This window comes from Peromyscus eremicus, chromosome 1 (assembly GCF_949786415.1).
Source record: "Peromyscus eremicus chromosome 1, PerEre_H2_v1, whole genome shotgun sequence".
NCBI classification, from domain to species: domain Eukaryota; kingdom Metazoa; phylum Chordata; class Mammalia; order Rodentia; family Cricetidae; genus Peromyscus; species Peromyscus eremicus.
Genome location: NC_081416.1, coordinates 76,886,676 through 76,907,486, shown reverse-complemented (window position 1 = coordinate 76,907,486; position 20,811 = coordinate 76,886,676). Strand labels below are relative to the sequence as shown.

At 51.8% G+C, this 20,811-nt stretch overlaps 1 protein-coding gene across 5 annotated transcripts in view; it reads right to left on the bottom strand.

Annotated features, from left to right (window-relative positions):
• The window catches only part of Gsg1l (GSG1 like), a 170,811-nt gene that overhangs the window by 48,229 nt on the left and 101,771 nt on the right, over positions 1–20,811 (bottom strand). For 4 of the 5 annotated variants that reach the window (XM_059251114.1, XM_059251120.1, XM_059251135.1 and 1 more), the window contains one exon: positions 5,346–5,498. The exons of the other annotated variant lie outside the window; for it this stretch is intronic. In XM_059251114.1, coding sequence (XP_059107097.1) covers positions 5,346–5,498 — 153 coding nt within the window. The remainder of the gene's footprint in view (positions 1–5,345; positions 5,499–20,811) is intronic. 5 annotated transcript variants of the gene reach the window in all.

Below are 20,811 nucleotides of genomic sequence, written 5' to 3'. Positions count from 1 at the left end.
TTGGAGGTGGTGCGACATTCCATCACAGGCATGTGGTGTGTTGATTAGGACAGTTGACATATCCATCTGCAATGGTGTCATCCTGATAAACTTTAGAATCACCATGGAAACAAACCTCCAAGTGGGTCTATGAGGGTGTTCCCAGAAAGGTTTAGCAGAGCACGGTGACACCTCCCACCCCGCATATGGGCGGCACCATTCCCTGGGCTGGAGTGAAAAGGGTAAAGAGAAAGAGAATTCATCTTCTGCTTTCTGATTGTGGACGCAGTGACCAGCTGCCTCATGCTCCTGCCTCCGGTCTTCCCCATCAGGGTGGGCTGCACCTTTGCACTGTGAGCCAAAATAAACCTTCCTTCCCTAAGTGGCTTTTCTCAGGCGTTTGTCACAGCCACAAGAAAAATAACGACTGATACACATCCCCTCCAACATTTAGCTGTTCTCTGTGTTGGACCCATTCAGAATCTCCTCCTCCTCTTCCACCCTTTTCTCTTCCTCCTCCTCTTTTCCTTCGGGCAGGGTCTTGCTATGTAATCCATAGACAATTATTGTCACCCATAACCACCTCTCTATACAATAAGACATGACTCCTCCCTATAACTACATTCATTTAGTTATTTATTATATTAATTTTCTCTTCTAATTTAAGCAGTTGGACTCAGAGCACTTTGTGAGTCCCGACAAGTGTGGTACACCTCAGGGCCCCCAAGTTCACAGTGGAGCATTGGGACAACATTGTCATTCTAGTCCTCAGGACCACCTGTACAATCACTACTATTAGAGACACCAAATAGTCATCTGGGCCTGACACCCTTCACTGCGGATCCCAGATGAGTGCCTGGGCCAAGCCCCACCCAGAGAAGGCTTCTCAAGGACAGCTAGGAATACTGATGATGGTGGCAGCTGAGGACCCAGGCTAAGCCTTACTCTGGACAGCTCAGCATGGCAGGCACCAGGCTCAATAGCTCTCTAGCTAGGACTGCAGACAAGCCGGCTTCCTATCTGTACAGTGGAAACAACAGTCTGGCCCTCGCCACCATACTATGAGGAGGGACAGAGTGAGCCCATGGCAGGCTTGCCCCACTGCAACCCCCACTGCATGGTTCCACTGTTAGAGACACAGATGTGCAGATACTTTGGCTAAAGACATTGTGAGAGGACAGATCAACCCTGAACACAGAACACCCTACAGACATCACCTTGGTGTGTATTACAGAAACCATACTTTGGATTTTGAATTATTATCTTTTTCCTGCCTGGTGCCATGCAGTTGGATCCTTTCTTATTTTGAGACAGCAAGCTGGTCTCTAGCTCATAAATTCTCCTGCCTCAGCTTCTTGAATGATGGAGTCCCAGGAACGTGATACCATGCCTAGCTAACGGTGGAAGATTTCATTCAACAAACCCAGCCAGATTCTCATTAAACCAGACTAAGTAGGCCAAGGATAGAGCTCAAGGTCATGACTGGTTCACACGAAGACTCAGAGGGGCCTGAGTCACACTGGGCCACAGGAGTCTGTCTCCCTCATAATGCTGCCATCATGGCCAACTATAATCAGTGGGCTAATTTTCATAATTACTAATTAACCCTAATAACTAGTTTGCATAAGAGCTGCCTGGCTCTGCTTTCTCCTCTACCAGAGGAATATTTTCACCTTGGGCTCATCTGGTTCAGCAGATGGCAGGGCCCAACACACCCCAGGAGTCAGCACTGGCCTCTGTCCAGCCTGGACTGCCCTTCTTCCGGGACTGCAGTAGCTCCCCCACCCACCCAAGGGAACCCACCGACATCCCTCCATCCCTCCAAGGTTCTCAAGGAGTCACCCCAAACCAGCTTCCTGTGTCTTTTCACCAGCAGGTTGGACACCAGTCTCTCTTATAATAGCCCTGAAGCTTGCCTCTGCCTGGCTCGGCTCTCCCCGTCTCCCGAGAGTGTCTCCTTCTCTCTGCCACCTGATAGCTGGGTCTTCACTACTTCACCTGGCTGCTATTAAGTTCTGAGTTTCTGCTTTCTGCAGATTAATTGAAAAAAGACAAGTCTTTGTCCTCCTAGCTGCTCACACCCACAGCAGGACTCTGCGAGAGCAGTACAGACCTTTAAAGCCATCTGAAAGTGGCTTAATTCCAGTGCCACACTTGGCCAGCGACGCCACCCAGCGCAGGTCAATTAACCTCCCTGGGCCCTGGCTTGTTCAGGTGTCTGGAGTTACAGAGACAGCCAGTTCCTCTAGCAGCTCTAGCAGCCGGCCCCCTACCGGGAGGAAGCGCCTTTTTATTTTTTATTTTTTGATGGGCAGAGGCCGAGACGAGCCTCTGGAAGAAGCTAAGGAGAATGGAGATGGCTGCCATGTTAGCTGCCTCCCCTCATTGCTGTGACTCCTGACCAGAGCGACTTAGAGAAGGAAAAGGCCTGTTTTTGGCTCACAGGTCGAGGGTACACTCCATCATGGCTGCTGGAGTGCTAGGCAGCATCAGCATCAGAAGGCAGGGGGAGACATGTGATGCTCAGCTGGCTTTTTCCTTTTCATGCAGTCTGCAAGCCCAGCCCGTGGAATGGTGTTACCCAAGGTGAAGATGGGTCCTCCTCCTCCATTAGCCCCATCTAGACCTCCCTCACAGACATGCTCAGACGCTTGTCTCTAAATCCCGTCCAGTTGACAATATAACCATTAAAGCTGCTTTGGCTGACGACTGACGCGTACTTGTTTGGACTGAAGAAGGTAGAGAGGAGGACAGGGAGGCTTTGGGGGGTGGGAAGGGTGCCTGGATGAGGGGCAGAGGGGAAAAAAGGAAGAGAGAGCAGGTTGCTAGCCAGAATGAGGAGCACACCCAGCCCCGCCAGCACTCTGCCCACCTCCCTCTTGGATCCTCGCTGTCCTCTTAGTCACCCCACGGCTCAGCCTGTCTGAAGTCAAGGGCCAGCTACGGCCTCTGCATGACTGAGTCAGGGGCTCCCTGGCCGTCTGGACCCCTTCTCACAACGAATCTTTCAGCTGTGTGAAATGAACGCACACGATTACAGAGGGAACCAACCGAGGGGAATGCGTTTAGCAAAGCACTGGGACTCTTCGTGTGGGAACATGCACGCTGTTTTGTGAGCATGTTAAACAAGATTTGGTGGATGCCTAATAAGCGCCCTGCTCCGGAGGCTGCACGTCAGAACACCTGCGGCAGCTGCTGTGGGGTGTGGAAAGGGTGGGTGCTGCAGGCCACTGCGTCCCAGCGTCCGCCCCATCATCTCGGTGCAGGGAAATGACGAGTGACATTGACAAGCTGCAGAAATAAGGGTATAAATGGTTTTTCCAAACCGGGTCCCAGACTCTGAATCTGTGGACTCCAAGCCTGACCTCGCCTTTCTGCCATTCCCTAATGGCTGCTCCTCCACGGTCTCAAAGTCCTAGGGGCCTCACCTTCTTCATGGAGGGGTGCCTGTTCTAATCGCCTGCATCCGCTATTTCTCACCTCGATCTCCACAGCAGCCTCCCTGTCTCTATTCCCGGTCTCTCTGGGTCTCTCCACCCACCCCTACCTGACCCCTGGCACTTCATACGTGCTAGGCAAGCCCTGCCACTGAACTATAGCCCCAGCTCCCTTTTTAGTCTTTCATTTTAAAACAGAGTCTCACTATGTTACCCAAACTGGCCTTGAACTCAGTCTGTAGTCCAGGCTAGTCTAGCTACTTGTGATCCTCCTGTCTCCGCTTCCACAACCGTTAGGGTGACAGGCCTGTACCCAGCTCCCTGCTGCCAGTCCGCTTGGTTCCCTCCGGGCTCCACCCTGAACTCAGAACTCATCATCCCCAGTGCAAACCTGACCCTGTCGCTCCCTCATCCCCTCGCTTTGAACTGCTCACTGACTCCCTGTTGCCTGCAGGATGAACTTGGGAGGCCTCTGCAAGGTCCTCACCAGCTCTGTAGCCTCCTCTCAGTACCTTTCTCCTCCTGCCTCTGCCTCCCTGCCATTCTGGATACCTGAAGTCCCCGGATTACAGCTCCTCACAAGCCTTTTGCCTGTGCTGGTCCCCCCCCCCCCCGAGTTACTGTCAAGGGAACATAGTCTGGTCCCCAAGTCCTGCCACACATGTCTCCTCCACACCTCAGTTCAGCATCACACTCCCTGGGTAGGTATGGATAGCCCTCCTGCCTGGGACAGAGAAGTGCCCAGGCCACATTATGGTAACTTTACATCTTTCCTCAACACAGCAAACTTCACAAGAGCAAGTCCTATTCCTTCACTCCCCCCCAGACCCAGGCCAGTGGCTAGAGCCCAACAGACCTTCAGCAGATGTTGACTGAATAAATGAATAAAAGACTAAAGTGAAGGGCAGGAGAGGTCTCAGTCGAGAGCAGCAGGGAACTGGATGGAGCCAGATGCTGCGCTAGTCTATAGCTAAACCCTTCTCCTTTGCATGGAATTCCCCAGGTCCTCACGGTGCATTTGATCTGGGGAGCAGGCTGTAACTTGTTGAGTTCGGCTCTCTGTTCTTTGAGAAATCCCTCTGGTTTCTATACATACCTCAATTAGAGGCGATTACGTCTCTTGTCAAAGGCAGCTTTTCCAGTGCACGAAGAATGGGATTGTCAGGTTTATAGAAATTCAATTTGCACGTGGCGTTTTAGGGACAGCTGTCTCACAGAGTCCAGTCAGCCTGGCTGGCCAGCCCCGGAGACAATGACAACACTCTTCTAGAGAACTCTGCTCAGCACTCTGGGACTTGGATCTGGAGACACCATGCATCTGGGGCCAAGGGTCTTTTCTTGGTGTGCCTTCTCCATCTCTCTGAGTCCTATGGGGGCGGGGGAGGCTTCTTCCTCACCATCTCCACAGGAAGAGGCTCAAGGGGGAGGAAGTCCTCATTTCAAATGGACTCTCCTTTTGTCCGTCCCTCTCTCTCCTCCCTTCCACCTTTCTTCTTTTCCTGGCCCCCACGGCTAGGGATGGAACTTGGGTCTTCATGCATGCTAGGCAAGTGCTCCGCCACTAAGCAGCAAATCAGCCAGAAGGGATCTTCCTTCGCAGCCCTGTGAGAGCCCTTCCACACACCCCTTCCTATCACCTCCCTGTCTCACACCCAAATCCAACACACATTCCAGCCACACCTTACACTGATGCTAAGCACCACACGGCTGGCCCTAGGTGTGTGTGCTTGTCACTGTAAAGCCAGAACGTTGTGCCCAGCATGCTGTGGACATTTATAAAGGGTAGGTCTGGGCTCGGAGGACAGGCAATAGCCTGTGCTCTTCTCTCCTCACAGAGGATGTCCCCAGGCTCTGGAGCACAGCATCCCCTGTTGCTGAGCCAGGGGAGATGAGCAATTGCCCTCTGGTGCTGCTCTCCACGCTCCTTACCTGAGAGCACCGTGAAGACGGCAGCGAAGGCGTTGAGCTTGAGTCCGTCTATGACGCTGCTGGAGTGGAGGAGCTCAAGACACATGAGGCTGAAGCCGACCACCAGCAGAAGGATGTAGAGCACCTCGGAGACCACCGACAGCCACAGCACCCCTGGAGAACGAGACAGGAGCAAGTGAGCAACGGCACCAGCACCACCCACTGAGGACAGCAGGCCACTGCAAACACAAGCTCAGCTCTAGGTTTTCCTGGGCTGTGGCACCCTGAGGGACCAGTGTGGGGTGAGGCTCACACTGCAGGTACAGAGCCAAGCCATATGAGGTGCCTTTCCTGGGCCCCTTCATCTCAGCCCCGAGGGTCACCCAACCCCAGACTCTACATGGGCAAATTCTCTATTGCTAAGTCCATTTGGGGGAGGTTCTCTGTTACCTGAGTGACGAGCATCCCTAATACCGTTACCTGACCTCAAGCCTTGCCTATGCCTTTACCTGTCCGCACTCTCCCCTGTATGGTGCCCTGCCTTTTTCTACAAACCACCACTGCCAGGTTCATGGCTTTGGCCTGTGGTTCACCCAGGAGCGGCCATGCTCTGCTGTGAGCCTGCTCTCCTGGACACATGATGGATCTAATTTGATCATTGGCCTAGAAATGACCTGTCACTGATCTTCTCTAGGACTCTGAGCATGATGTCACCGAGGGGGACCAGGAGGGAAGCTCACAGGGTTCCAGTGAGAAAGATCACCTGGTTCCAGCCCTTTCTCAAGGATGCTGCTCTTCTGCCCTTCTAGTGGTTTGGCATATCTCCTGGGTTGCCACAGCTTCCTTTCCCGTATTGGCCCATCTTGGGCTGCTAACACTGCTACCCAGTTTAGGGACGGCTGCTGTCTTCCTGTCCCACACTGTCACTCCCTCCTCTTCCTGTCTGCTTGTCACCTGCACAGCATCTGCTTTCCTCTGGTCCCCGTGGCTTCCTTGCAGACCCCCATCCCGGCACCACGTCTTAAGCATGCAGTTCATATCTAGCCAGTCCAAGCTTCTTGCCACCCAACTCAGGGGCTCGGGAATGACCTCTGTGCCTCGGTTTCTTCTTCTGTAAAGTGGGGGTAATACTAAGAGCCATGGTGCCAGCGCCAGGGGAGAAATAGTTTCTTAGTCCTGTGTAAGACTCAAGCTAGCCCAAATGAGGGACCGGGTCACTCACTGATCTGCCGATGCTGTTATGTGGAAGGAACATGCGACTTGTGGGAAGGGAGCCCAGGCGCTTCTGACTGAGGTCAACAGTAAAGATGGAGTCAGTGGGGAGAAATGAACTTGTGGGTCCATGGAAGGCGGCGAAGAATAAATGGTAGAAATGGAGACTCACTCGACATGAATTCCCATCCAAGCCACACAGATGTGTTAGGCGATTGTGAGTCAAGCCTGGCAGGTTAGAGATGGACTCAAGACCACTCCGTTCTGTGAGAGCTGGCCACAAGATGGCTGCAAGAGCCGGTGGAAAAGAGAAACCTGGCTCAAGGTTGGGAAGATGAGGACAGTCAACTGTCAACTTGACACAATCGAGAACCACCTGGGAAGAGACTCTCAATGAGGAATTGCTTGAATTGGGTTGGACTGTGGATGTGCCTATGAGGGATTTTTGTTAGTTATGTCCATTGATGTGAGAAGAGCAGCCTAAGAGTGGGTGGTACCCTTCCTTGGGTTTGGGTCCTGAATTGTATGAGTAGAGAAAAGTGAGCTGAGCAGTCAGCATGCATGTGTTCATTCTCTCTTTGTGCCTAACTGTGCACGTGACCAGCTGCCTCCTGTCCCTACCACTATGGATGGTAGAGCAGGCTTCTGAAGGGGCTGGCTGTTCTGTCTGTCTTTGCCCAGGAACCTCTGGGGACCCAAGGGGCTTGGGATCAAATCCAGGCTGTTTCACTGGCCATCAGGGGCCCACTCAGAACCTCAGTGATCTCGTCTGTGGAATGGGTGTCTGGGAGGAGGACCCAAGGAGGCGACTATTCCCCAGAGCAGTAGTCATTGCAGTCCTTGAGGAAGGAAATGTCCTCGAGACATGAGTAGGAGATGTGGGGATGCAGAAAGGACAGAAGGGTGGGTGCTCAGTGGAAGGGTCATCTCGGGCTGTCTGACCTCTGGTCACACCATTGAGAGGCAATAGCTCAGAGCTGTGTCAACCAGGGCCTTACAGCAGTCCTCAGTGGTCAACTTGGCTGGAGGGCACAGAGGGAAATGCAAGTTCCGATGGATGACAGAAAGGCTCCAGGTGCCCCAAAGCCCTCTAGAGGCACTGGGAGATTAGTGGGACCTCATCGTCCCTTATTGCTGGGTCTGTAATGAATGCTATTGTCCACTTTTATTATGAATGTTGTTGCTATTCTTAGCAGGACAATTACAATTTCTGTTATTATTCTTTTGCTTGTTTTCCATAGATAAGGTCTTCCTAGATAGCCCAGGCTGGCCTAGCACTCAGATCCCCCTTCCATGGTGATGAAATTACAGTGGTGTGCCACTGTGCCCAGCCTGTTATTATTCTTAGCTCCTTTGGGTTACATGGGTGGAGCCTTCATGCAAATGCTTCAGAGCCCAGTGAGAAGATGAAGAGCTGAATCTAGCCAGTCACCCTAGCCTAGTTCTGGGGTACAAGTGCCAGGTTCTCTATCTTCAACAACCCAACCTCATGCCCCAGACCCAGGTGTGCTCCCTGCTGGCATTTTGTCTGACTGCCTAGTGATGTCCTAGTTACCAGTACCCACTCAGCCCCCAAGGAACCACCTCACTCTCAAGAAGCAAATAAGAGTCCCCTGAAGCAGTGACTGAGATGCAGATGGCACAGTTCTATTTCCTCACAAAGATTGAAACATTGAGTTGAACCAAAGAATGAAGGAGCAGTTTTATTCCCATTATTCTAAAAGTCCTCATTACCTCCGTCCAAAGCGTCCTTAGTGGTACTAATAATGTATTCTTAAAATCCTTCTAACACTTCTCAATTTGAGGTATAGGGTGGGGATCAGGGTCTCATGCAGTCTAGGCTGGCCTCCAACTTGCTATGTATACCAGGATGGGCTTGAACTCCTGATCCTCCTGCTCCACAACCCAAATGCTTGGATTACAGGCATGTAACCACCATGCCTAATTTTATGTGGTGTTAGAAACTGAATCCAGGGATTCACGCTGGGCAAGTACTCTACCACCTGCATCACATCCCAAGCCCTACTTGTCAGTTTTTAAAAGGAGGGTGAGCCTCAGGCCCAGCATGTTCTGTTTAGTTACGTCCTGTGCTGGTGATTCTCTGTGGATTTCTCTTCACCTCTCACCTCCTCCATCTGTGTTCACCCAGACATCCTCCTTCATCTCTGCCCAGGCCTGTACACAAGGACCTGCGCCACCTGGACCCATGGCTCAGCCCTAAGGGGTAGTGAGACACTGGCGTCTGCCTGCTCCACCCCTGCCCAGAACTGCCTATGCTGGGTTCTGCCTTCTTGGCTTTAAGCACCCCCTCTTCCAGACTAGAGTAGCACTGTTGTCAGCCTTTGGGGACATTAGAGCCCTCCTCTCCACAAAGACAACTGCTCTGTGTCATTTGAACAATTCACTGCCCTCCCCAGAGCCCTCCATCAGAGTGACTCCTTATGCCGTTTGGAGGATCCCCACCCCCCAAGGACCCTCCCTGGCTCATCTTTTTGTGGGGGTCAATCCTGGTCTTCCATCGGATCTAGATCCAAGTCAATGGCCCCAGGAGCATGTGACCAGCTATTCAGAGCCACTGGGAGCTGGTGAAGGGAGCTCGGGCCCCACCTGACACCATGGGACTCTGGGAGCTGTGTACTGTAAACTGCTGCAGCCACTGTGGAAATTAGCATTGGAGGCATTGAAAAAAAAAAGAAAGAAAGAAAGAAAAGAAAAGAAAACAAAACCAGAATGACCATGTGACCCAGTTAGACCACTCCTGGGTTATACCCAATGAGTCTAACTCTGCATGTCACAGAGACACCCGCCCACCAGCGTGTATTGCTCCTCTAGTCTCAGTAGATAAATATAGAGCCAGCAGATGAGCAGATAAGGAAAAGCGGAGTATTATTCAGCCATAAAGAAAGAATGAAATGATGTCATTTTTAGGGAAATACACAGAACTGGAGTCATCATGATAAGTGAAATAAGCCAGACTCAGAAAGGCAAATCACATTTTTCTTCTCATTATCAGAATCTATATTTAAATTAAGTAGAAGGGAGACTGTGGAGGGTGCAGCAGGGGAGGAAGAAAAGATAAGGGGGAAATGGATGGAAATACATTATTTACATGTGTGAACGTCATAGTGAAATCATTTTTTTTTTTTTTTACAAATAATATACACTAATTAACACACAGAGGAAAGGAAGGCCCTGACAGAGGGGGCCTGTTTTGACTTTAATGGGGCTGCAGGAGATGGAGATACAATGCTCAGCTGAGACACTCCTGTCTTCCTTTCAAACATACACATGGAAAAGAGAGCTGACTTTGGGAAATAAGCCAGTGCTGTGATGTCAAGTGTAGGTGTCTGGAGGGCACAGAGCAGACGGTGGGAATAATAAGGTGGGTGGGAGACAGTATGCCCCACTGGGGATCAGGACAGAAGGGAGCAGTGGCCTCCCGAAGAGCCGGTGCCTTGGTGGTGAGGGAGGGGCCTGTAATCAAAGACAGGCTGGGGCCAGTCTCCCAACTTGTCGCTAATGGCGAGATTTGCAGGAGAGAATGGGTGACCTTGTGGGGCAGAAGAAATGGAAAGATTTCTCATCAGGTGGGGCCGAGCTGACAGTTATCCTGTTAGCTGCACTTTTTGCCTTTTTAAAAAACAGCTTGCGAGGTCAACTCTGACCCGCCATTGATGGGATTGATGGGTTTGCAGGAATGATTTCCATTCCTTGCAGTCCCTCCCCAGCCCAGAGCCAGCCAGGGAGACACCTGGGGGAATCAAGTCTCAGCCTCCGGTGACCTTGAACGGGGGTCACCTCTATCCCTCACTGCCCTCATTTGAGAAGTGGACAGGGTAGACATGGAGCGGGAATGTCAGACAGTGCAGATGTCCCTCTGGATCCCATGGGCTTGATGCTGACTCTCTCTCCTCTCTCTCTCTCTCTCTCTCTCTCTCTCTCTCTCTCTCTCTCTCTCTCTCTCTCTCTCCTCTGTGTGTGTGTGTGTGTGTGTGTGTCTGTGTCTGTGTCTGTGTGTCTGTGAAAGTTAAGTAGGACCATTGCTGGTGAACAAGTATAATTATCAACAATTATAGTCAAGCCTCAGAGAAGGAGGGGATACCTCCCAAGAGCTGTGTGGGCATAACACACACCCATCACATACCTAGCCATGCAGGTTTGTCAAGGAAGCGTGACCTCTTCATGGGAGGAGATGCCCTCAAAAGACTTGTTTTTACAGTAGACATGTTTTTAAGTAGAGTTCACACTTCATAACATTGAAAGTCAAGCACAGTGGCTAGGGTATGGTGGCTCACACCTCTAACCCCAGTACTTGGGCTCAAGGAGGCAGGAGTTCAAGGTCATCCTAGGCTACATACCTAGGTTCAAGCCTAGCTTGAGATGCACAAGACTCTATCTAAAATGTAATTAATTAGTTAATTAATAATGAAAAGCAGGGGGTAGGGAGAAGGCGTAATGGGTAAAAGTGTTTGCTTGAGGACTTGAGTTTGAACCCCTGGCATCCACATAAAAAGCTGAGCACAATGGTACATGTCTGTAACTCCAGCATTGGAGGCCAGAGGCAGGTCCATTCTGGGGACTTGCTGGCCAGCCTAGCCGAAAGGGTGAGCTTCAGGTGTCTCAAAAAAAAAAAAGTAAAGAAAAGGTGGAGAGCAACAGAGGAAGATGCTCACCAGACTCCTTTCCCTCTGCGTTTGCATGCGTGAGTGCTGGCACCTGTATCCCCAAGAACACCACACACAGGAAAATGTAAATAGTAGGTATGTAGTCACCCTCATAGGCACCGCACACACACACACACACACACACACACACACACACACACACACACACACACACAGAAAGTACAGAACAGTATATAGGTAAGCACCCTCATAGGCACCACACACGGAAAGTAAAGACTGTAAACACATTTAGTGACTATCATTACCAAGTATGGCACACTACATGTAAGTGGATATTCTCTGCCTCTGTGTGACTGTCAGTGTGCTAGATTTGTTAGGGTCAGCATCACCACAAGCAGAAGAGTGAAGTTTGTGACATTAGGACAGTGACAGGAATTCTCAGTTCAACTGTATTCTCTTGGGACCAGTGCTGTGTATGTGACCATCATTGCACAGGTTGATGGAGCCCAGCAAGGTCACCCTGGGGGGAGGGGAGGAGCCCGACATTGACCAGTAGCCATGACCATATGGAACCACAGCTCCTGTATCATGCCTGAAAACCAGGTCATAATTATAATCAACACTAAGGCAGCAAAGTGCTGATGATGGAGTCTGCTCTACCAGAGAGCCTGGGCAGGTGACACATCCCTGTAGAATCCCACTGTCCCCCCTGAAAGTGGGGTCTCTGCACCCACCTCCCAGCCCTCTATACGGATTGGTGAGTCAAATGCTAGCAACTCTCTGTCTGCACACGCTACATGAAGCCTTAGCTGTCCCTACTGTGATTCTCAGTGTGCCTGGTGTGACGTCACCCAGGCTACCCCCAAGGCCTGGGACAACAGCCTTAGACAGACAAAGCCCTTAAGGAGATCTAAGGGGAATTGTTTCAAAGACACAGGATACACAGGAAACCAAGATGTGATGGTGTTCCAAGGGGGGGGGGATATCCTTTTCCTCAAAATAAATAAATAAAAAAGAATCCATCGGTTTAATACATTGGATCAATAAGTCACGGCACGGTGGCTGTGGGCTGAGTTCGGCAGCATGCCCCGACGCCAAGCATGTTAAATCATGTAAATGACACAAGCCAGTCTGCCTGGGCTGGGAACAGCTCCGTGACAGCTGCTGCTTATGAAATGTCACTGTGGGGGGAATCAGTGACCAGAAGGTGTGGGCTGCCAGGAAAAGGCCAGAAGCCTCACAGAAGCAAGAGGGAGATGTCTGGAGGCACAGAGCCCCCAGCCTGCCTGCAAATGAGAGGCTTCCTGGCCACAGCCAAGCAGGGCTGTGCTATCTCAGAGCAAGGCAGAGGCAGAGCCAGGCTGGCGGCTCCCTACACCCCCTGAGCTGTTTTCTGTCACATAACGGGAACACGAGGGTAGGGGCACTCTGTCAGCAGCCAAGGGGCAGAAGTTTGGAGGAAAAGGGTATCTAGAAGGGAAAACTGCAGAGAGACCAAGGGACCTAGCCCTGAGGCAGGGCTCAACGGTTCATCTGATGCTGGGGGCTTCTGTTTCCTCCTTGGGAAAGCCAGGGCATTCTCACACAAGATGCCAGCAGACAGAATCCAACCAGCAGAAATGTCTTGTTTGGCCCACACAATATTTTTAAAAATATCCACATTCATTGTCAACATTTAAAAATAGGAAGTGCCTCATCAAACTCCAGTTTTCTGAAGTTCATTTGCAAGTGGGGTGGGTGTGGCATAATGGGCCCAAACCTCCACATGGCCACAGAGGTTGTGCCGAGTTGAGTCAGGGCTACCTCCAAACAGAGCTCTGACAGGAGGCACAGACACCACCTGGCCCCTCAGCCCTTCATGGTTCCTCCCTGAGTTTACAGCCTACACGACAGGGTCGAAGGCCATTTCTGTCCCATGACACTACAGGGATATGGATTTTTTTTTTTTCTGTTTGGCTGGTTATCCTCGCACACCGGGTCTCCCGAGATAGCCCAGGCTGTCTTGAATCTGTGAACTTCCTGCTTCAGCCTCCCGAGCCCTGTGACTGCAAGTGTACCCCACTCCAAACTATGGCTACAGGACTTCAAGGCTCCGGGTGAATGAAATGAGGTAGAAAAACAGGGTCTCAAGAGCATCAAGAAAGTACCACACAGGGCTGGGGGTGGGGCTCAGCTGCGGAGAGAACTTGCCCAGCATGAGCAAGGCCCTGGATTCCATCTCCAGCCCCATGAAGTTTCCAGAAAGCCGTCCAGCCCTTGTGGCAGACACTTGGACTTTACACTATGGACTTCATCTGTAGATAAATCCCATGCTGTTTTAAGCCACCAGGGTCCTTCAAAGTCACCTCCTCCAAGACACCCCTCCTGCCCACCCCAGACTTAGCATGGTCCCATGGAGACCCCTGCATAGAGAAAGTGTCTTGACCCTTCTTCTTGGTGTATCCTGTAGGGGAAGAGCCTGAACATGGATCAAGGCTCATGCAACTGACTTTGACCTTCCCTGATCTCTTTGAGCCTCAGTACATAGGAGGTCTTCAAGAGTCCCCTTCCCCCTCTCAGCAACGACCACTGAACAAACTGGCTTGTCTCTGACAATGCTATCCTTCCTCAGAGCTCAGAGGCCACAGCCCCTGTCAATTCTAAACAATCTCGGGCAGACGTGCCCTTTAGAAAGGGCTCTGCTGGAAGCTGAGGACAGTCGCAGAACATCTGAGACATGTCATAGTGACCTTGGCCTTCAGCACAAGATGACAGCAATTGCTCATTCTCTTCAGGCCCCGGATGCTGACTTTGGGAACACACCACTGCCTCACATGCTGGGATTGGAGGCTGGGGAAGGAGAAGGCTGGAGATCATACGGCCAAGGCTGAGCTCTGGCCCACAGGCAGGCCTGCAGCCCCCTCTCAGGTCACCCTGGCTGAGATGTCTTCCTCCCAGCCTCCCTTTTCTGTCTACCATGTAGGCAGAGGGACAGAGGCAGGCAGAGACATTCCAAGGAGTCCTGAGGGCAGGCCTTTGGGCTTGTGTGGCCTTGTGCTCTCCCACTCTTCCTGCTCCCCCTTTCCTTTTGTTCTTTTATCCCCCCCTTTCTCTTTTCAGCTACCTATAATAGTCTTAAATTTCTAATTCAATGCCATGGCCATATTGTTAAAGAATCAAGATTCTTTTTGGGACTCTGCCAGGCCAGGACCACATTCCCACGGGTAGACAGTGGCCAGAGCTGAGGCACACAGCGAGAGAAGCAGCCCACGGTGTGGACAAACAGGCCATTCTGAGCAGCAGCTGGAAGAGGCTGTGAGAGAGGACAAGCAGGTGTGCACAGACAGTGATGGAGGTCAGAGGCATTCAGGGAGGGGGGGGGGATGAGGCCAGCAGGGCATGGTGGGAAACTCCCTGTACCTCCTAGACACCAGTTGCTCCATCCCACCTGCTGCAGGTCTAGAGTTGGGCGGCTGTTACAAGGGTGGAGGAATGGAAATCTTCCCTTGTCCTGGTCAGTGTTTGTTTGTGTTTTTGTTTTTGTCAACTTCACATAAGCCAGAGTCATCTGGGAAGAGGAACCTCGATTGTGAAAATCTTTCCATCAGATTGGCATTTTCTTGATTAATATTTGAAGTGGGAGGGCCCAGAGGACCCAGTCTGCTGTGGGTGGTTACCCCTGGGCAGGTAGTCCTGGGCTGAGCAAGCCACAGGGAACAACCATAACCAGTGTCCCTCCAAGGCCTCTGCATCAGTTCCTGCCTCCAGGTTCCCGCCCTGACTCCCCTCGACGATGGTGCGCTGTAATGTGGAAGTGTGAGCCAGATAAACCCTTCCCTCCCCAACTTGCTTTTGGTCATGGTGTTCATCACAGCAATATAGACCCTAACTAGGACATCCTGCAAAGCCAGCTCTATGCCTACTTGCTGTGAGGTCTACAAAAGTGACCTCATCTCTCTGAGCACCACAGTAGAGACTCAGTGAGATACATGAACAGGCAAACTCAGGCTTGGCTATTGTTGGACCTAGAATCTGCTCACTGCCCCCCTTTCCAGAGGAGAACATAGAGGCTGGAAGAGAAACCAGGTAGAGTGGGCAGCAGAGGGATATACGGGCTTCCTAGTGTGCATGGCCCACATGGCCAAGTCTCTGAGAGGATACACAACTCTATAGGTTTCGTCAGTCTTTCCCACCCCTCGTGCTGGAGGGCCTCCAGCAGCTGAGATGAGGACCTTGACCTCCTGAAGAGCTACACGGTCTTCTCCCTGACCACTCTATCCTCTCCTCCACCCTTTCTTGCTCCCTCTGGTCATGGTGGCCTCCCTGATGTCCCTTCAAGGCAATAAGCCTGTTCTCCCCTTAGGGCCACCAACTTGATGCCCCCACGACTCTAAATGCTCTTCCCAGGGTCTGCAGTGACCTAAATATTGTCTGTGTCCCCAAGTGCTCTTGTGTTCAAATGTGATACCCACTTCCTATCATACCTAAATGCCATAGTCAACAATGTCTCCCCACCCCTGACCTCACTGCTTAAAACTGCCAACAGCAGCAATTTAAGTCCCCGATTGTCCAACCACGTTCAGCATCACAGTGGGGCAGTGGCTGACGGTCATGCAGGTCAGCATCGCATGTGGGTGCAGCACGGGCCCTGGGATGGCACTTTACAACCCTCATAGACTCAGAAGCTGGTCATAAGGGAGCCCATTTCTCTTTATCGCATCACCAGATGGGAAAGACCTACCCTGATAGAGGGTTGGGAGACCTGGACAACCACCAGCAGAGCTGTGGGACTCCAGTGCTTAACAAGATACTCAACTGGGCCACACAAGGAGGAGGACACTCTTCAAGCTGGTCTTTAAGGCACAGGCAGAAGAATGACAAGCTGCCCAGATCTCCACAGTGTACGCACTCGGGCTACTCCAGCTAAGGCGGCTGTTTGACAGCTGGGTCTCACTGTGTGGCCAAGCTCACCTAGAACTTGGCCATCGTCCTCCCTCTCTGCCTCCCCAGTGCTTGGATGGCAGGCATGACCACCACGCCTCACTGCTAGATTGAGATTATTCTGGCCCAGGGGATATTGCCCTGGAGAGAAAACATTACCACTGTGTGCATGTGTGTGTGTGTGTGTGTGTGTGTGTGTGTGTGTGTGCATGTGCGCCTGTGTGTGCGTGTGTATGTGTGTGTGTGTGCCTCTGTGTGTGTGTGCCTGTGTGTGTGTGCCTGTGTGTGTGCTCGCGCGTGTGTATGTGTGTGTGCGCGTGCGTATGTGTGTGTGCCTGTGTGTGTGTGCGTGCGTGCGTGCGTGTGTGTGTGTGTGTGTGCCTGTGTGTGTGTGTGCCTGTGTGTGTGTGTGTGCGTGTGCCTGTGTGTGTGTGTGTGTGTGTGCCTGTGTGTGTGTGCGCGTGTGCGCGCGCGCGTGCGCGCGTCGGGGGAGGGGGATCCTGTCTGATCTGTCAGCCACTCTGTGTCAACCCTGGGAGGAGACAGCATCTTTCATCCTGCCCTCTCCCTAAAACCCCCACCTGGACCATGGGATCCTGGCTTTATCACTCTGGCAGAGGAGTTTAAAAATATCCAGACTCCCTAGCTTAGAGTCTGCTCTCTCATCTGGAGGCACCCACAAAGCTTTTGCCAATAAAAACGGCATTTTCCTTTGGTGTTTATAAAGATCAAAGTCCCAGGGAATAAGCAGGCTGGCGGCCTTTGAGAACAGCGGCTTCCCAGAGCCTGAGGTTTGAGGTTTCAAAAAAAAAGGAAGTTTTTTAAGGAGGCCCAAAAGGTTAGGTTTCCAGACAGTTCACAAAAGAGGGAGCCAATCCAGTTAAGATCAGATGGAAAAATAGATCCGACCTCAGTAGTAATAAAATTTAGATTAAAATCCCACGAGGCAGCTCTTGTGAAGCAGGCCTATTAAGCAAAGATTTTTAAAGATGAACTCTAGGAGGCGGAGAAGAGAAAGCGGCCTTCCCTCAAAGAAGCATTTATTTCTCCAGTTTCCCAGGTCCTCTGCAGAGTTTACACTGCTTGGCTCAGGACCGGGCATGTGACTAAAGCTGAGCCAGTCGGGGCCCAATTTGAGACTTTTCGGGAACATTTGGCTCCCCTTCCCACTGGGGTTGCTAAACTGGGAAGGGGGAGCTGAAGCTGTGGTGGGCACCTGTGTCCTCACAGAATCTGCCCTTGGGAAGCCAGTGCAGGCAAAGGCTGACAACAAGCACGAGGTCAGAGCACCTGGATGCAGCTGTGCCTGAAGGAGCCTTGCATAAGTCCTTGTGCAGGCTGCTGGCCGAGTCCTCTACAGCCCGAGGAGCCTTTGCTGGCCTTTGCCGTCTCCGAGAGGATATCCATCACAGACCAGGAATGTCTGCTTATTGGTCAGTCTGCCTCAGGGCAGCATCTCCACACCTCTGTCTGACATTGCTAGGCACAGCGCTGACCAAGCCACCAGGGAAGACAAAAAAAGCCAGGTAGCTGGGGGTCGGGGGGGGGGGGGGGGTCGGGGTCTTAATGGAGGGGCTGCCCTGTCAGTCCCAGAAGCCACAGACTGTGATCCAAGCAATTAACCTTTCTGGGGAAGCCAAGGCCAATTATGTCCCAGGGGTGTCTGGGCATCTGTGAGGCTGACCAAATGCCTCAGCCTGTCTTGATGCTTACAGGCTGAACACAGCACCATCATCTCCCACAGCACATGCTGCTGCCTGGTTTGCCTGCCCCTTCCACTGGCTCCTTCCTCTTCCCTGCTCCACACACTGTCCTCAATGACCTCTGCACTTCAGCCTTCCCTGTACCCTCCCGTCCAGCACCTCCAAACTTCCTGTGCTGGAGACTGCAATCGTATTCACAAGTTCTGCACCCTCTGGTCAGGCCCAAGACCCCAACTTTGGTCTCAGCCCTATGACTTATCTCAGCTAGGACATTAATGGGATAGGAACACCTTGCCAAATGGATGTAGTGCTGATCACTGATGACTTTATCTCCACCCAGGACAAGCCAAGGCTAGCCCATTGGTGGCTGAGTGACTCTTTGGAGTCAGTCTATACCCCTAAGAGCAAGCCAGCAAAAATCTCTGGCCAGCTTTGGCAGAAGCTTTAGCCAGACAGACTCAGCCTTGCATACCTCTGAGGGATGTGGTTGTTACGTGGCATGATTGTGTCTGTAGATAGCTGATACATCTTCTAGGTGTCCCAGTTCCCTCCAGCTTTCCAGGCACTCTTCAACCTGCCGCGTCTTTCCTGTCTCAGCTGTGACCACTGCCACAGCCCATGTGGCTACAACGTAGCACTGGAGAGTGTATCAGTTAGAAAGAGCAGAGGCTTATTTCTTATGATTTTGGAGGCTGAAGTCCAAGATCAAGGGGGTGGCATGGAGTGAGACCTTCTCCCTACATTATCCCATTTGGAAATGGAGGGAGAGGAGGGTGTGGCCTCACCACAGAACTAAAGTCCTTGGACTAAACACCTCCCCAGAGGCCCTCTTCCCAGCTCTGTTTCAAGCTTCAGAGTTTCTGGAGAGACAAAAGCATTCCAGTCACGGCTCCAACACCCTCTCTCAACAAGACTTCAATACCCTCTTTCCACCCTACCACCGTGGCTTCCAGCTCACTAGTCTGTGCCCTCATGGTGTCTCTGTGTCGATTTGGGCTGCTCCAGAGTGTGGCAGTATCCCAGCCGAAACTCAGCTCTGAGGATTTGGGGTTCGTCCTCTAACTCCTGATTTTCTCACTTGAACTTGGAGGTGATAATCATATCCCCTGCCTGGTGTCATAGGAGGAACTTCACGGCATTCTACCATGCCCTGTGTATCTAGCCTGCAAGGACTTGCCTCCTGGTGAGATCTGGCTTCCAAGGCTAGCCCCTTACCTCCATACCTGCGTTAAGCATAGTCACCAGCCTGGTGACTGGCATCTGAGGGTGAACTAACATTCATGTCCTTCTATCCACTCCCCCCACCCATCCTTTTTAATACTAGGACTAAAGTAATATGGAGGGAAATGAATAGTTCCCTTCAGAGGAAATACTGCTGCCAAAGTTAGCATAGGCATCCCTTGGTGTCCACAAGGCTGGGCTCCAGGTTCCCTGGGACACCAAAATTCAACAAACACAGGTACATCCTCTCACCCACATGAGCACTTGGGGCGTCTGGCATCTGGACAGAAAGGTACTTCCATGCTGCATTACCAGAGAATAATGACAAGGAGTTTTGTTGTTGCGATATATATTGAGACAAGGTCTCACTGTGCAGCCCAGCCTGCCCTTGAACTTACATCCTTCCTGCCTCAGCCTATGATTATGGGTATGCATCTCAAGTCCTGGAAAATTTTTGCGCTACGGTTGGCTGAAGGTGCGGGGGCTGTGTTTATGAGCGCCGCCGGCATCGCTACGCTGTTTTCACTCCTGGTGGATTGCAGCTGACATAATGTCACCAAACCCTCAGCTTCTGTGTGTGACCGTTGTCCTCGTTATACAGTGGGGGCACCAGGCCCTGACAGTTCATGGGCTTCCTCACATGACTAATGAACAGCCGAAGCAGGTTCTGAATCCAGCCGCTTGGTCCCAGAGTTCCTAAGTCCCAGGCTGAGGGGCATTTGCTGGGCTGACATGCTGCTGCAGACTGACCCATACACGTGCTTCCTAAGCACAGGCAGGCTCATACACATTCAGTCAGCTGCACAGTGGGACCAGGCCTCAGTCTCCTCAGACCTACCAGTCCATGTCCTGAGTCCTTCAGGCAAGAACAATGTATGGACATGACCCACTTCCCCCACAAGGGCTGCCTGACTCCACCCCCACCGGCCTGCAGACTCAACCCAGCCACTGTTCCTCCTCTGCTTACTCTCTCCTGTTATCCCTTTCTCTCCTCACTCCAGGCTGCTCCCCTTGCTGCTGGAAGGTACTACACTCTTTCCCCTGCCTCGGGGCCTTCGTATGGCTGTTCCTAAAGCACTGAGTGTCTTCCCACAGCATCTATCCTCCACTTCCCTCTGCTCTTTTGCTCAATGTCACCTTTCCTGTGAGGCCCGCTTGCTGTGTGGGCCTGTGATGGAAACAGGGGAGGAGTGGATCTGGGGGAGAGGGGAGATTTGGGGGTGCTGGGGAGAGTAGAGGGAGAGGAAACTGCAGTTGGGATGTAATGTGTGACAGAAGAATTTTAAAAAAAGAAAAGAAAAGAAAATGCACCCCCTCCACAAGCCTAGGGAGTGGCACTATTAGGGGGTATGGCCTTGTTGGACTAGGTGTGGCTTGTTGGAGGAAGTGTGTCACTGGGGGTGGGCTTTGAGGTTTTGGAAGTTCAAGCCAGGCCCAGTGGCTTACTCTTCCTTCCTGATGCCTGTGGATCCAGACGTAGAACTCTCAGCCCCTCTCCAGTATCATGTCTGCCTGTACTCCGCCATGCTTCCTGCCATGATGATAATGGACTAAACCTCTGAACTGTATGCCAGACCCAATGTTTCCCTTTATAAGAGTTGCCATGGTCTGTAACTGAATGTTTTCCTGTGCCCACCCAGCTCCCGTATTCTTGCGGTCCCGCAGCTGCTCAGACCCAAATGCACACACAGAGGCTTATGCTATTTACAAATGATATGGCCTAACGGCTGAGGCTACTCACTAGCTAGCTCTTACATCTTAAACTAACCCATTTCTGTAAATCTATACTTTGCCACATGGCTTGTG